The following is a 17,245-nucleotide window of genomic DNA, read 5'->3' as shown; positions in this document are numbered from 1 at the left end:
ATATTACATAAATGTGCATACTCCCATCCTTTTCCTTGCATACACCCTGGTGGGCCTATTAGTCAACCATGCAAGAAGATGACAAAGGAAGTGGGTCAACATAATGTCATAACCCGGCCCACTCTTCACTTGTTTTCTTAAAGCTACAGTACCTATGTGACATCATAAATATATTAAATAGCTTGATTTTAATATTTTTAGGATGTAGGCACAAATCAAAGCATCATCTCATACATTGTAAATATATTCAACCTTTAACTGTTAATTATACCTTAATAAATCTAAAGGAGTTGAACTGAAAATTAATTATTTCTGAATATACAATTAAATGGTTACAAAAGAAACCCGTTTCAAAATGTATCACAGTCACTAACTTGGGAACTGTTGGAGTATGAATAACCAAGGTTTATGGAGATTAATGAGTATTTTGATAAAGTTTGGCAAAGCTTCCTCTTTAAAACTGTATCATATTCACATATTTGGAATGTTATTTCACAGCCTAGGTTATCTTCTAGGTCCAAGAAACCATGAACAAAAGAAAAACACTTTCTGTCCGCAGCGTGGGTGCCTGCATTTGACAGGATTCTGGATGAGCTTTGAAAATGAAGCCAGTACAGGTTGTGGATGGATGAGCAGCTGGGTGTGCCCGATAGACAGGTGTCAAGTACAGCACTATCTACTGTATCGAGGAAAGAAATGATGAACCTGCTTACCCTGTGTCCACGGTAGAAGCCATTTTATTGTACCAGTGACTCATTACTTGCAGAGCGTTCTCTGGCAGATTTGACACTGGGCCGTAGGGGGCTGTTGCCTTTGGGGCCTTTAATTGATGTTGAATTAAATAATCGAGGAAGTGGAAATGGCCATGCTCTCCATAGAGGAAATGAAATAGAATGGAAGTATCTTCCCACATGTGCCAAAGAATGGTGGAAAATAACAGCAGGAGCGCTTCCGTAAAAACACTGAGTGAGAAGCAGACCCATGCAAAATGTCTGAATCACTTCACTTGTTTGTGGAGCTCCCGGGGAATGTCTGTTTTCAGAATGAGATGGCAAGGTCTTTTAGATGTCCCTTTATTTTCAGTTAGTTCTGCCTGTGGGGGTCATCACCTTCGTGATTAATCTGGTCCAAGACTAGCTTGGTACTTTGTTGAACTGTAGTGAAGTGGGCTCTTGGCCGACCTTTCCAGAGGTAACTCGCCCACCATCTGCTGGTCAACCTCTCTTTCCTTTCTTCTTTTCTCTCTGTTCCTGTTTTACATGTTGCCCCACCCTGAAGATAACCATCAGGAAACAGGCTCCCTATGCCTGGCTCTGGGATGGGAAATGTATCTGCTGTACTCTCCCTTAGCTTATATCCGTACCTAAGCCCATGTTCTGCACAGAGGGCTCAGGGATAAGACCCAGAGTAAGACGTGACTCAACCTTTTTCCTCACATATTCCGACACCCTGCCCAGAAGGCAGCACTGTGAATACACCAAGCCATGGCCTTGCATCCTACTTAGCAATCTTTGACCCTGTTTACAGATTGTGTCCCACCTAAAGAAGGTTCCATTTGTGACATGGGCTACCCCTTAGACATTTTCTAGTCCAGCTTTACTGATGACACTAAATCTCTACTAATCGGTGATATTAACCATAGGAAATGTAGTCATCATTTCAAAGTGACATGCCCTAGCATTTCATGGCATAATAAAGCATTTGATCAACCTTTGCCCATGGAGAACAAAATCCTTAGTAGATGACCAAAGACAGTGATGGTGAGTGACACCAGGATTGGCCCTGGAATGTGACAGAATTTTTTCTTTTACTCTTTATATTGCGTTAAGACTAAATCCTTAATGCTGAAACTCTGTTTTATAACTTTATGACATCAATCAATAAAGACTCGAGAATTCTATAGTTCCTTTTCTTTTGCTGTAATAAGATACTGTAACCAGAAGTGATTTAAGGAAGAAAGCTTATTGTGGAGTATGGTTTCTGGAGGCTTGGGAGTAGGCAGCCCAAGTAGGAAGCTGAGAGACCACATCTCAGCCATATACAGGAAGTAAGAGTGAACTGAAAGTGGGACAACGCTACAGACTCTCAAAGCCCGCTCCCAATGGCATGTGTCCTCTATTAAGACTCCACACCCTGAAAATGTATAACCTCCCTACATCTGAGAGCCAAGTATTCAACTGCATGTGCCTGTGGGAGATATTTTACATCCCAAGCACCACAAAATTCACTAATGTATTAATAGCATTCTGGTCGTGCTTAAAGTAGATTTCTCTCCTCCTACTTAACAACCACTATAAAAACTGGATTCAGGGCTGGAGAGATGGCTCAGTGGTTAAGAGTCTGCTCTTCCAAAGGACCTGGGTTCAATTCCCAGCACCACATGGCAGCTCACAACTGTCTGTAACTCTAAGATCTCACACCCTCACACCAATGCACATAAATTAAAAATTAAATTAAATATTTTTAAAAACTGGATTGGCTCCTTTCTCAAAGTATTGGTAACAGGATTACTATATAATGTAGCAACTTAGTTGCTGGTTTTATACTTGAAGAATGGGAAGCCAAAGGGTCAAGATGTATCATTACCCCTAATTGATGGCAGCAATTTGCAACTGTTTCCAGAAGGTCAAAACAACACACTGACAGGACTATATTTACAGAATATGGTGTCTACCAACAGTGGAATCTTACTCAGTGGAAGAAGAGGGGGGGAATTCTACTACTTGCTGCAAAGTAAAAGAATCTTGAAGATAGTGTGCTAAGTGAAATAAGCCAGTCACTGAATGGCAAATATGTCATCGGTCTGCTTATAGGAGGTATCAACAGCAGTCAAAGTCATTGAAGAGGTGGTTGTCAGGGCCTGAGAGGAAGGAAAAGGCAGTTACTTAATGGGTTTAGAGTTTCAGCTTTGCAAGATGAGGACAGAGTTGGAGATCGAAAACACAATCCTATGGGACTATCTGATGACTGAACTACAAACTTGAAGTGGCCAATCTTGGGTTATGAGTACTTTAGCATAGTTAACATTGTAATAATTGAACTAGTATAAAGACATAATCTGGTTCCTCTAACCAGGTACAGTCCCATCTTACAGAAGTCACTTATTCAAATTCATCATCCAGTGGGAAGGGAGAAATGTCGCAAATATTAGTTACCACATCCAGAACAATGCTTCAAGGCTAACCAAGAGTGAGACATACAGGTGTTGCTTGAGCAAATGGACAAAATTAATTTTTGAAGATTTGCCCCAAAGGAGACGTTGTTGAGAAAATCCCAGGTGTCCCAGTCTAAGAGGGAAAGCACTCTACTGGCTTCCTTTGCCCTAGGCCTGCTCTGGAACGGGGTTGGGGGAGGATGGCTTGCCTTTAGGAAACAGAGTGTCTTCTGGGAAAAAAAAACTCCTGCCACTTGGCTGTGTGCCTGATAAGAGTCAGTATGCTGAGACCCTGTGCTCTATACTATTTACAACAAATGTCATTTCAGAGTCAGGGTCTCAGTCATACTCTTCCACTTCAGTTATGCCATTGCATACAAACATCACAGTTTACATAACCACCATTTTTTTTCTTGAACTTGATGAGAGATGAAGGGGGAAATTCTGAGTGTCTAGAGTCAGTCTTGGGGGCATGCAGATTCCCATGAAAGATCCTGGACACTTGGGTGGCTTTTCCAAGCTGTCAGTACTTATGTTATCTTCCCATAGGTCATTGTGAAAATACTGAGGTATGTGCACATGCCTGTCCATGAGCATCCACTTGAAGGAGATCAGTGACTCACTTTGGCAGTCTGTGACTTCCTTCACACTTCCCTCCGGGTGCCTCTCCCCTGCACTGATCGAATTCATATGCCTTTTGTTGAAATAGGTGTCATCTGTCATCATGAGTGGAACAGTTTTCCTGTGTCCTGTGAGGCACTCACTTATCCTGAGAATGTCTTTGAGGCCTTTCCACTCTGACTTAGCCATTATGCAGAAAGGCACAGGGTAGAGTAGCATCCCAACCTCAGCTACAGGAGCCTGGCAATGCATCCTTATGTCACCGCCATGAGCCAATTTGGCTTTAGCCTTCGTCTCTACTAAAGCAGAGGATGTGACACGCTCAGCATGGACTATGGCACAACATGGTTGTTAGGGAACACACTGTGAGCCCGGCTGAGTTGTATCTATGCCGTTATGGTAAAAACACAGGCAGGATGCTTCTACTGCTACAGTCCAGACTTGCTCAGATCCACATGGGACAGTGGGGCTAGTTAATAAAGTCGTTGCTTCCAGTAGAGTCAGCTGGTACTCCAGCTCATCAGCCAGTAGTTTTAATGGTAATACCTTTCCCTTTCTCCTCAGCTTGCTACCTAATGAGGTGGCTCCCGTGACAGCAAACCTGGGCTCCCATCCCAGTTACTCAGAATGGGTAAATCTGGTCAGGGTTATGCAGTCTTGCTGGGACTCAGGCTCCTTGTTTGCAAATACAAAGGAAGATAAATGCACAGTCCATCCCAGAGTCTGAGCATATTTGGATGTCCAGCCATAGCCTATCCATTCTTTCTTCTCCACTCTACTCTGTTCTCTTCTTTATTGGATGATCTAGCAGGCTTAAGTGTATAAACATCTAAGCTGTAGGTGCCAAGCATAGGTATCATACACATAGACTCTGTGACCATCTTGTAATATTTTCCTTATGTACCAACGTTTTAATTTCTTATGTACTTTTTAAGTGTGTGGGTTCTTTAAATTTTCATGCCATGTAAATGGTTCTGTCTGACATGTTTTTCTTCAAATTATTCTCTTATTCCTTCTCCCTGTAAATGACTTTTTTTTCAGGACATAAAACTTATATGGCATAGCCAATATGGCCATCCTATCATGAAATTACAGTCCAAAGAAAATGATGGATAAAAGATCAATATGTACTGCTTCCTACAGACAAGTAAGGAAATGCAAGTTGTTCACACATACACATACACACACACACACACACACACACACACACACACACACACACACACACTTGTATAAATAAAAGCAAATCTTTTTAAAAGAAGGCAGACATTTGATCTCCTTGCAGTCCAAGGAAGAAGGCAGTGGTCCTTGTTACAAAGCATCCCAGGCTACTGTGGCTAAAACAAAGGCCTACAGGTAGAAACAGAGAACCACACCTTGGCTTACCCACTGGAGTAAATGCACCACCCAGGGGCTCACCAGGAAACGCTAACTCCTCAGTCACACAGATCTGTGTATGTGCTCTGAGCTCCTGGAAATTTGAGCGGGCAGGAGATCTTTTCAGAGCCACTTCGTAGGACACAGGCCTTATTTGAGGAAGCTTCTAGAAGGAATGTCACAAAAGTAAAGCAATGACGAGGTCCATTTTTGAAAACCCGAGACAGGGCAGGAAAATGTTCCGTTTCCACTAAGTATGGATTGCCAAGACTCAAGGGGACTGTGGTGAGTGAGAATTCTAAATATTCTAGACACACACACATACACACACACACACACACACACACACACACACACACACACACACACTTAAGACGACTTAGCAAAATCACGGTCATGAGAGGTACTTGACATATCTATGCAGTTCTTGGAAAGCAGCAGGAACAAAACCACAGCCTTTACTTTCTGCTAAGACAGACTCCAAGCAATTATCCTCATTTCTGTCTGCCTTTTGGCTAGCTTCCAGCCCTATGATCCAAGTCTGGCCCCAGAAGTCATATTGTTGCTGTATCTGTCCATGTAAGTGCAGAGACACTTTAGCTGCACGATTTCATATCTGACTGCTTCTGAAAAATAAATGTGCTGTGGGCATCAAGTTATCATGTGCTGTGCAGAGATAATACTTGATTTTAAAATGAGATTTCTATTTAATTCTGGAGCAGTTTGTGATAAACACATAAATTCTTAGTGTCACACAATACTCACCTTCATTCACAGCATCATCCAAACAGGCAGCCACAAACAATACACAGTATCTGTCATGGTTTTGACAGTCTTTAAGGACAATTGCTGTTGAAAGGCAGGATTCAAGGGTCACGTCTATGCAGACAATTTTGTGAGGAACATGATGCCCAGTTGAGTTTGACCACAGCTAGGAAGAAAAGAAGAGAAGAGAGAGAAAGGAAGATGGGGAGAAGGAAATGAAAAGATAAAGAGGATGAGGAGGCAGAGCAAGATAAAAAGGAGGAAGAGAGAAAAGAGAGGAGGGGGAAGGTTGTGACCCCAGCTGGCTGATCTCAGAGGCTTGGGAGGAACCAGTCACGAGGAGAATGGTGTCAGTGGCTGGAGACCTAGACAGCAGCCACTGTGGGGTTTTCCCACAGCCAGTTCCAGGAGTGCCATGGAGTGCTGGACTCCAAAGAAGCAGAGAGCTGTGTGTGTTTAGTGCCAGAATGGGTGTTCATGGATGTTATCATCTACACATGAAATCGCTCATGCATGTTGTCAGCCATGTATATTGTCACCCATGCATGTTATAACCATGTATGATGTCATCCACATATGTTATCATCTTTGCATGTCATCACCCATATATGTTGTCACCCATGCATGTTATAACCCATGTATGTTGTTAGCCGTGTATGTTGTCACCCAACATACAACCCATGTATGTTGTCATCTACATATGTTATCATCTTTACATGTTATCACCCATATATGTTGTCACCAATGCAGGTTATAACCTATGTATGTTGTCACCTACATATTATATTATCTATGTATGCTGTCACCCATATATGTTATCATCTATGTATGTTATCACCCATGTATGTTGTCAGTCATGTATGTTGTCAACCATGCATGTTATAACCCATGTATATCATCACCCAAATATGGTATAATCTATGCATGTTGTCATTCACAAATGGTATCATCTATGCATGTTATCACCCATGCATGTTGTCACCTACATATGTTATCACCCATGCATAGTATCACCCATCCAATATCATAGCTTTGGTGACATAGTTCTTATAATGTTTATTATTTTATGAGAATTTCCAGTTTCTTTAAAGTTTTCTTTATGTATCCAGGTAAAACTTAACTTGTATTTTCTCTCTAAATTTAAGAGTACTTTGAGTGAGGCCGGTATTCCATTTATAATGATGACATGTGGGTGATATAATAATTTGCCTGATATCACACGGGTTTTTATTGTAATGGCTTTTTTATTCTAAGTAATTTTATTTACATGCCTAGGATGTAAAGTCAATATTAATTTTTGCTATATAATTAAGAAGCAGCATGAATGCTGAGATCCAACAAGGAATGACTGAAAATGCAAACGCTGTTATTTTTGAACATGCAACGCACAGCATGAGGACAAAATGTCTTCAGCTGTTCACTTCATAAAGAGAAATACATTTAAAATTAGAACTATAGCATTCAGCCTCCATAACTCACGCAGTCAGCGAGCGAAATATAAACGCTTCCTGTCAGCGGGTGGATGAGAAAGTGGACCTCCCTCGGTAGGACATGGTGCGTCACCGGGCCTCTACACAGAACACATTTTTAAAAAGAAAAGGAAGGATAAACAGTTGAAACAGAAGCATTAGGCCTTTAACAAAGTTCAGTACCAATCAGAAAACCATGGAGGTTGAACTCTGACAAATGGGCGAAGTTTGATTTCAGGGCCTCCATGGTGGGCACATCCCTCTCTCTGTGGACAAATCTACTTTTGCTTCTTGACCTATTGCTGACTCTTCCCAGGTCACTGGGGAATCCAGGCAACTCAGCATTTCAATAGAATCATTACCTGGAGGACTTGAACAGGCCAGGCCTTTCTTCTACATACAGGCAGTGGGAAGGTTCAGCTGACTGTACCCTTGGGCATCTGCCTCCTGATTTCAGCTCCTCCGAGAGGAGGGGAGGTAGGTGTACCAGACTGTGAGTCACAGAGCAGCCTGCCTGACCATTCCAGGAGTAACTTACGTCTTTCCGTAGCCTCAGGGAAATGTCCAGAGGCTGAAGCTCCTGGGGGTCCCATAAGGTGCCCTGTTCACAGTGAAGTGGCACTGATCCCCTTTGGTCTAGAGAAAACTCTGGTGTTTTGTCAGGAGCTGCCTTAATCTCTACTAGTTTTTGACTTTCGTCCCTTATCTGACACCATCCCATCCTTTGTTAAAAACCATAAACATAATAACAACAGTATAGTAATACTATAAACAGTTAAACCAGAATAGGACAAACAGGAAAGAGCCACAGAAAAAGCACAAGAAATATACACAGACACTGAGATGCATACATTTGCACACACAGAAAGCACATAGAACCAAAATTGGAAGCAAGAGTAGATAAGCAAAGGATCTGCACAGGAGGAAAAGCCCCAGTTAAAGCACTGTAGGACTCAAACACCTCCATAAACACCACTGGGTTTGTTTTATGTTGGCCACCCTCAGTGAGACTCCATTGGAGAAACCTAATCTTTCCATGTGTGAGTGATTACCAATTACAGATAGCTTCTGGGTTAGAGATGGGAGCTTGTGTCCACTTCCCCTCTCGGCACTGGGCCCCCATCTGTCTCAGACCTGCGCATGCCCTGTGCGTGCTGCCGAAGGCTCCATTGAATACATATGTTCGTCAGTCCTGCTGGGTCTAGCAGGCCTTGTTTCCTTGCTGTCTTCCATCCACACTGGCTCTGACAGTCTTTCTGCCTCCTCTGCTGCAGAGGTCCCTGAGACCTGCGGGGAGGCATATGGCAGAAGCATCCCATTTATGGATAAGTGATCCAAGATCTCTTAGTATCGTGTCCAGTTGTGGGTCTCTGTATTTGTTCCCATCTACTGCGGGGAGGAACTTCTCTGATGACGGCAGGGCTCTAATGAGCATTGCAGAATGTCATTAGGACCCGTTTATTTCTATGGTCTTTTAGCAGAACAGTAGTGTTTCCCCTTCCTGTAGGCCCATGGCATATCTTGTTTCAGGTTCTTGGCCACCTGGTCACTGTCAGGCATGGGTTCCATCTCATGGAATGAGCCTTAATCCCCGTCAGGTAGTGGTTGGTTACACCCACAACTGTTGTGCCACTATCGCACCAGCGTCTCTGGCAGGCAGGTCACCATTATAGATCTCAGGGTTTGTAGCTGTGTTGGTGTTTACCTTTCTCCTCTGTAGGTGGTCTGTAGACTAACTTCCAGTGCAGTGAACACTAACTAGTCAGGAGCAGTGAAGGCTCTTGGGCAGACACCAGCTCTATTTCTTTCTGTGTTCAGTGATCATGCATGATGAAGTTTTTAGATGCCCAGCTTAACTTACCTCAATCTAATTTTCTTCTTGAAGCTTTCAACATGTAACTGATAATTATATTTTAAAAAAAAACAGTCAAGGGGCCTGGAGTACAGCTTGTGGTAAAGCATATGCTTAAAAAATATGGCATTGGTTCAACTCACAACACAGATAAGAGCTGAATGGATGGATGGATGGGTGAAGGATAAGGCATATACAGTTTTCACCCCAATGAGTGGCATTCTGTCTTCCAGCGGAAGCCCCCCATGGTGGTGGAGGACCTTTTTGAAGACATGAAAGATGGTGTCAAGCTGCTTGCTCTCCTGGAGGTCCTGTCTGGGCAGAAACTGGTAAGGATCTTTTCTGACCATAATGCCTAACTCAGTAGTGTCCCTCTGAGATGACAGAATTGTGTGCCTAAGGGGCACCGCCAACAGGAGAGAAACCTTCTCCTCAGTAATTATTAATATCCTGGAGTCACTGGCCTAGCTCCTCCTTTGGAAAATGAAGAACATGCTAGCCATCTTGCTCTGGTGAGAAGAAGTGTCATGACCAAAGTGGCAATATGTAAGAGGGAAGACATTATCAATATCCTGAGATGGGGAATAATGCATCTCTATGGTTTCTGGGACAATCACCTGGGTTATAAATTACAAATCAACAACTAATTCACTTAAAGTGTTTTTCTCCTTTGCTTTCTATTGCTGTGATAGAAGTCTGATCAAAACCACTTAGGGGAGGAAAGAGTTAATTTGATCTTAAAACTCTCAGGTCATAGTCCATCACTGAAGAGACTCAAGGCAAGAACCTGGAAGCAGGAACTGAGGCAGAGGAGGAATGTTGGTTATTGGCTTTCTGCAGCTTGCTCAGCTTGCTTTTTTATGCAACCCAGGATTGCTTGCCTAGGGCGGGGACCACCCACAGTGACCTGGGCCTGCCCACATCAATTATTAGTCAAGAAAATGTCTTACTGATATTCTCATGGGCCAATTTGACGGAGGCATCTTTTCAATTGAGTCTCCTTCTTCGCAGATGATTCCAGCTTGTTTAAAATTGACCAAAAAAAGAAAGAAACAAACAAACAAAAAACCCCACAAAAACAAAAACAAAAAAACCCAAACAAACAAAACCAATAAAAAAAACAACCCCCCAAACAAAAACAACACCAAAAATACTTAACCATAGCTATGTTTGTTTTCTCCCTGAAAAAAAAAAACCTTGACTTTTCTCTGAGTGCTTAGATAGCTATCTGCTGGATATTATGTTTGAAATCAATACGGCACCTGCTGTGTTCCCGCTGACATCTTCTATCACCAAACACCTGTCACAAGGACAGAATACTCAGAGAGGCGTTTTCCTATCCCACGGAACCAACAGAGTGGCAAACAACATTGCCAGTGAGCAGTGAAGTATATTTCCATTACACTATTGAATGGTAAAATATGTATAAAATATGTATTGTTTTCCATATCAGAGTGGAAGAGAAAGTAGCTTGCAGACATAAAGTATTTATAAATAAATAGATGGTATAATTGAGAAACAGAGTTCAGGAAACAATTTCAAAATGACTTATGACACTCTACATATGAAGTCTGGAACTGACAAAACTCCCCTTTCTTTCTTTAATTATGATCGTTTTGATAAAACAGTGTATTTGTGAGAGAAAATAAATGTCAGTAAATGTAGCTTCTTGGAGGTAGAGGGTGGCACAGTGAGGCCTCAGGCATTGACCAGACTGACTCTTAACTCATGCTCCCATGGTCCCTCAGGCTTAGAGTCTAGGAGTAGCTGAGACAACAGGAGTAGCTGAGACTACAGCATGGATGTCTGCTACCGCACTGCTAATGCTGTGTGTCTGGTAGGTAGATGTGCTAACTTAGGGCTTCCCTCACCCCTGATATGTTGACAACTGCTCACACAGATAATGTAGGGGACTTCAGCATTCTTGGGATCTGCCATACGTCAGCTGAAGCTCATCCTTTGTAACAGCAAAATCCACGCTCTACACTTGACAGCTAGAGAAAATGAACAGATGGGAGCTGTCACCTAGGCATTTGGGTCATTCCCATCTCCTCCAAGGAGAGGGACTCCAAATCTGCCCTGAAGCCTTCTGTCCTTAGGTTAGTTTAACGTCTAGGTGACCGGGTTCTGCTTTTGTGGGGGCTCCAGAGTTTATTCCAGAAAAAAAATGAAAATGGGACAGCCAGCAGGACAAGCCAGGACAGGAAGTACACAGCAGCAGTGGAGACTCGACCCTGGGTTCTTTCTCCTCAAGGATGGGATAGACTGCATCTAGAACAGTGTTAAGTTCCTTCCAGGTACCCAAGGGCTTGGGCTCCCTCAACTCATCCCTTAACACTTTACAGTCATTGCCACAGAGATGGTCACGTTTTTATTTCTTCCCCTCCTGAACAGAGTAAGCTGTAATTGTTTGAAATACAAGCTTGAGAGAATTCTGTGCATGTCATTTGAATTATACTCATAGGGCAGCAGATGCTTGTGGACGGGCGCCCAGCATCTTGGCTCACCTTTGATTTCTGCTTCTGGTGACAGGAGACACATCTGTGCATACTGTGACGACACTGCTCTGGATTGCTGCCTCAGGCTTGATCAGAGCCTCACGGATGGTTTGCCAGTCTGGAATGCGAGAGAATTCAGAGGTCGCAAACAAAACAAAAGCAAAACATCCTCAGGATTTTTATGTAGTGAAGATAGGAACCCAGGAATGGGTGCTTGATCCTTAAAGTCTTAGGAAGTACATTTTGGAGACATGTACAGGGGCGAGAGTGGGGGGGGGGATTGGAGGGAGAGGGCAAGAGGGGAGGGGTGGGAGCAGGGGTAGGCGGGGTACTCACAGAGGTATTCTCACCAAAGTCTCCACTGGGACCCAGACCCAGCTGCCCTCAGCAGAAAGTTCCAGTGTGCATGGGCTGGAGAGATGGCTCAGAGGTTAAGAGCCCTGTCTGCTCTTCCAGAGGTCCTGAGTTCAACTCTCAGCAACAACCACATAGTGGCTCACTACCATCTAAACTGGAATCTGTTGCCCTCTTCTGGCATGCAGGTGTACATTCGGATAGAGCACTCATATACATAAAATATGTAAATAAAAAATTTTTTTAAAGTTCCAGAACATACGTTTGATTAGCTTTCCTTCTTTAAATCTTACCCCTAACACGTCCTTCCCTCTTAGCTACCCGGGAATGCCGCCTCAATCAACTACACATAGCCATATGCTTGTCTACGCTGTGCTATGGGACGAGGCCATGAGATCACACATGAATAGCCATGTGGCCATGTAAATGAGCTAAGGACATGGGAGAAGCAGGAGCATGTGGGAACACCAGACTGAAAGCACACTGCCTGGACCTCCTGATGCAAATCCTCCGAAGTCTCCCTGACATGATGCAAATCCTCCCAAGTCTCCCTGACATGAGTGTTAGAGAGTGCACTTGTCAGTCCAAGTGTCAAGTATAACTCCACCATTGTGTCTGACTAATCGTCCATCAGTTTTTTTCCCATGGACGTTTAAATTCTAGGTTAAATTATTCTAGAAAAGTCATTCACTTTCAATAAAACAATTCCTCTGTTCAAGTGCCCTTGCTCATTCACATTGCCTTAGAATTACAGGACCACAAAGGCAACACACATTTTACAGCTTCAGCTGGCAGCGAGGGGAACCAAGGCGTAGGGACAGCTTGTGATCTGACTTTCCCATTACTTGTTGATATTAAACCCTTTAAGATGCTCAGCCACATGCGCTAAGCTACTTGGAGATTATCAATGTGCGATTTCAGTTCTGCACATGTGTGTGCTGTGGTCCAGCATGCCAGGAAGATAGAGGCTGTGGTGCAAAGGCACAGAGGCCCTAGGCATTCTCTCAAAGCCTTTCAAAGCAAGAATGCTAACAAAGCATTGTCCTGAGGAGTGTCACAGCAGGGCAACTCTATAATTATCCCAGGGTAGGGGGAGCTCTAGTAAGCAGTTCCCTGAGCATCACAGGAGCACAGCCCAGGCCTCTGGCACTGATAAGCATTCAGGAAATGTGGCCAAACGCCTGAGCATTCTCCCCACCGCTAGCATGGCAGGATGAGGCTTCCATAGTCTAGTCCTGTTTAATAACCTGCTGCGGCTCCCTTGGCTTTGGCTTTATTTAAGGAAATTTTAAACATTTCAAGTTATTCTTCTGAGATTCCCTGTTCGGTTGAGTATCAGTTTGCGACATTTAAAGACCGTGAGCCTTTGCCACGTGGGGGAGAAAGAACAACAATAAGACGCCGCCGCGGACACATATCAGTGACCGTGGAGAAGCCTCTTCTAATCTGTCTTGCTGACCCAGAGCCATGCTTTTGGCAAGACTCCTTAGCGCTTTGCACTCAGGGCTGCTTAATAATTCACTCAGGCATGAGCATGAACCGTAGACAATTGGAAAAGCCTGAGCACCAACAATCTCTCAGCGTCACTAAGCCAACCTCAGTTCTGCTACGTGCATTGCCTGCTGGCTAGCTAACATTTCACAGATCTGCACAACTGACACTACCTTATGCCTCTGGGGAAACATGGGTGAATGAAATATGGCTGATGTTTCCCGCAAAGAGCTGACAGCCTAGAACTGAGACTAGCTACTAGCTAGGATCGGTTATTGTGTGGAGATCAGATACGAATATGAGCTGACATAACAGATGCTTGTCTCCTCTTCACTGAGTTGGTGTACATCTGAGGAAGAATGGCAGAAGGAAAGTATTTACTGACGAGACGTCAGATAATATTTGTAGATGTATTTAGAATGTGTGCTGTTGGTACAGGGATTTCACTCTGATAAATTTAATAGAGTTGAGAAATAGGAAAAATATAATTAAACTTTACAACATAACTTACAGATCCATGTAAGATACAGGAGAAAGCAGGGATTATCCAATAAATGGAATAGATCAACACTTAAATTTAAAAAAATGAAATTATTCTTTAGAACCTACACATATGCACAGTTCATCTCTGTGTATTCTCAGTATCCAGTGGCATAAAGCCCTGTCACATTTAGAGGAGATAGGTGAATTATCTTTTAAAGAATAGAGTTTAAAAATAATATATGACAAAAAGTTCTATGAAAAAAATGTCTTGATTTAATTTGATTAAAATGAAATTCAGAACACTTTAAAATAAAAACAAAATAAAGCAACAAAGGAAGCTGCCCACCTGCCTAAGGCTGACACAGTGTGCAGTGTGGGAGGGTTTAAACAATGATTGGAGCAAGGACATATAAAGTGCATTTACTAATCAATAAGATAGCAACGGCCCAGAGAAAAACTTGGACAGGACATGTGGGAAGGAGTTTGACAGAAGAAATCCACAGGTCAGGGGAAAAGACACTTATTCCAGTGCTGCTCAGGGATACGCGGCTGCACACTGGAGTGGAAGCAGTACATATGCTGAAGTGAGAAGTTGGAAAAACCATCTGACAAATCAAGTGCTAAAGGGGGTTCATCTCAACAGAATTATCTTTGCAGTTCTTGCAGAAGTGAACATAGCTCTAACCTCTGGGAAAGTGCGGCTTTAAACAGTGAAAGTTGTATTGCCCCCGCTGCCTTCCCCCCCCCCCCCACCGACTCAGCAATTCTGGGGATGCAGAGTGCGTCCAAGAGAAACAGTGCTTGTACAAAAGCTGAGAGATGAGATGTGTTAGTCAGCAGTGCTCTGGAACAAATCTAGCTCCCGTGAGCAGACTGTACATGGCCCATGCATACACGGCTGACTATGAATGAGGGACCTTTAAGGAAACAGTGAGGTGAATATTGTCAATGAAATGGTACGAGGAAATATCTCAAGGGATGGGTACAGATATGCCCTTTAAATAAAGTCAAAGCTCAATTTTTTTGGTGTGTTTCTCTTTTTTGTGATATGGTCTCAGTCTTTAGCCCAGACTGGCTTCGCATTCATGGTAACCCTCTTGTATCAGCCAACTGGAAGCCAGGATGACAGATGTGGGCTTTTGTGCGTGGCTTAAAATAAGTACTTTCAAGACTGCATATAAATGAAGTGAGTCTGTATAGGAAGGCAAGTGTTGGGCTGGATTTAAAATGTTTGCCAAGGGTGTAGGAGGACAGGAAGTAAGAATGGCTATGGGGTGGGATGAAAGAACATTGCGCTGGTACTTCAGAGTCCTGGCTATCTTAGTTGCCGGGTTCACGGTGCTTTGTCGTGGCGAAGCATGGTTAAATTAAATAAGCTAAGCCAGTGTTCTGTGCATGGCGCAGTACTGAGACAACCATACACTGATACAAAGAAGTTCCTAGAAAAGAACAACAACCGCCACATAAAAATATCTTCTATTAAATATTTCAAAAATATCACAATCTAAAATTGTCGCCCAGTGGAAACAGAGAGCTTGGTTTTGAATTTACTGGGATAATATTTAGGCCTCTAGGCTCACAAAGAAGAAGGCCGCCTTACCAGATGAGAATCTTGAGGGGAAAAAAAACACTTCATCTCATTCATGCTGGTGGTCCCAGTAAAGAAAAACATTTTCATTGAACATCTGTCGTTGAAGTTACTTTTGTGACAGACAATACACACAATTGACTTTCATCATGTAAACATAGACAGCGTTGAACACACACACACATGCAGAAAGAAAGAGAGAAAGGATGAATGAGATAAAGAAAGAAAGAAAGAAAGAAAGAAAGAAAGAAAGAAAGAAAGAAAATAAAAGAAAATGTATTTTTACATTTGGAGTTTTATTCTTGGTTCATTTGTTCAAATGTTTTGGTTGTTCAACTGAAGAATGACCACTAATAATGGCCAATATCCTTCCATGTCATCATAGCTAAAGAAAAGGGGCTGAGTGAGCAAAAGCCCTTTTCATATAACTATTTCTTGCCACGTGGGAGGAACTGTCTCATTAGACAGCATGAGAATTTGTTGAACTTTAGTTCTTGGAAAACAGCCAGGAAAACACAATGGAGGAGAACAAGCTGTCAAGATTGATGCTCTATTGACAATTATTGTGTCTCCCAAGTGCTGCTGGGATATCATGCCTCTGACATTACTCAAGTCGCTGAGGTGAAGTCATGGTGGTTGCTCTTCAAGCGGACTTTGAAACGATTTAATGACCATACTTCCTGTTTCCCCAGCCCTGTGAACAAGGACGCCGGGTGAAGCGCATTCATGCTGTGGCGAACATTGGCACCGCACTCAAGTTCCTTGAAGGAAGGAAGGTAAGAGACAAAATGAAAACAGTGAAGAAGAAAGCGTGGGTAGACTGGCATTCACAATGTTGTCTGCGGGGCCATAACTACATACTGTCTGTACAACAAAGCCATGCAGTATGGAGTAAAACAATTTAGATTTACAGAAAGATTGTGAAAAATGGGCCACAGCTACATACAACTCAACTCCCTCCATGTTAAGAACATATGAAATGAGCCTGGCATGGTGGCCAACACCTTTAATCCCAGCACTCAGGAGGCAGAGGCAGGCAGTTGTCTACAGAGTGACAGCCTGGTCTACAGAATGAGTTCCAGGGTAGCCAGGGCTACACAGAGAAACCCTGTCTCCAAAAACCAAAAACAAACAAACAACATATGTTATGAACTGTTATCAAGATGAGAAAATTTAAGCCAGCACACCATCATTAATGAAAGCAGATGCTAGTCTATGCACATTGTCTCAGATTCAATCCAGTACCAATACACCATTTTACAGCAAGTTTCCATGCATGTCTGATCTTTCATGTTTAATACCACTAGTTAGTTATTTTTGGAGACTCTCAGTTTGGGCTTACATGGCATGCTCTTCCCATTAGACTGCAGTTCCACACCCTTGGCAAGGATCCCAGGGAAGGAATGTAACATTCTTCCCAGGATATCCTGTGGACGGATCCAGGCTTCTCCCGATTGAGTTCTGATGGAGTGAACACTCGTTGCTTGATAAACTGGTCTCATAGTCTCTTTTCTGTGGCTATCACAAAACGCTTAAGACTGGATGGCTTTATAAAGACTAGAACATCGTTTTTTCACAGCTCTGGAAGCTGAT

The 17,245-nt window shown here is 42.9% G+C and overlaps 1 protein-coding gene across 18 annotated transcripts in view; it reads left to right on the top strand.

Annotated features, from left to right (window-relative positions):
- Positions 1-17,245, top strand: part of SYNE1 (spectrin repeat containing nuclear envelope protein 1) — a 463,289-nt gene that overhangs the window by 84,078 nt on the left and 361,966 nt on the right. For all 18 annotated transcript variants that reach the window (XM_084774487.1, XM_084774489.1, XM_084774503.1 and 15 more), the window contains 2 exons: positions 9,472-9,567; positions 16,345-16,428. In XM_084774487.1, coding sequence (XP_084630613.1) covers positions 9,472-9,567; positions 16,345-16,428 — 180 coding nt within the window. The remainder of the gene's footprint in view (positions 1-9,471; positions 9,568-16,344; positions 16,429-17,245) is intronic.

The sequence above is a fragment of the Acomys minous genome (genome assembly GCF_964271855.1).
Source record: "Acomys minous genome assembly, chromosome: 3".
Taxonomy (NCBI): domain Eukaryota; kingdom Metazoa; phylum Chordata; class Mammalia; order Rodentia; family Muridae; genus Acomys; species Acomys minous.
Note: the sequence above shows the minus strand (reverse complement) of the source record. Positions and strands in the feature narration are given on the sequence as shown.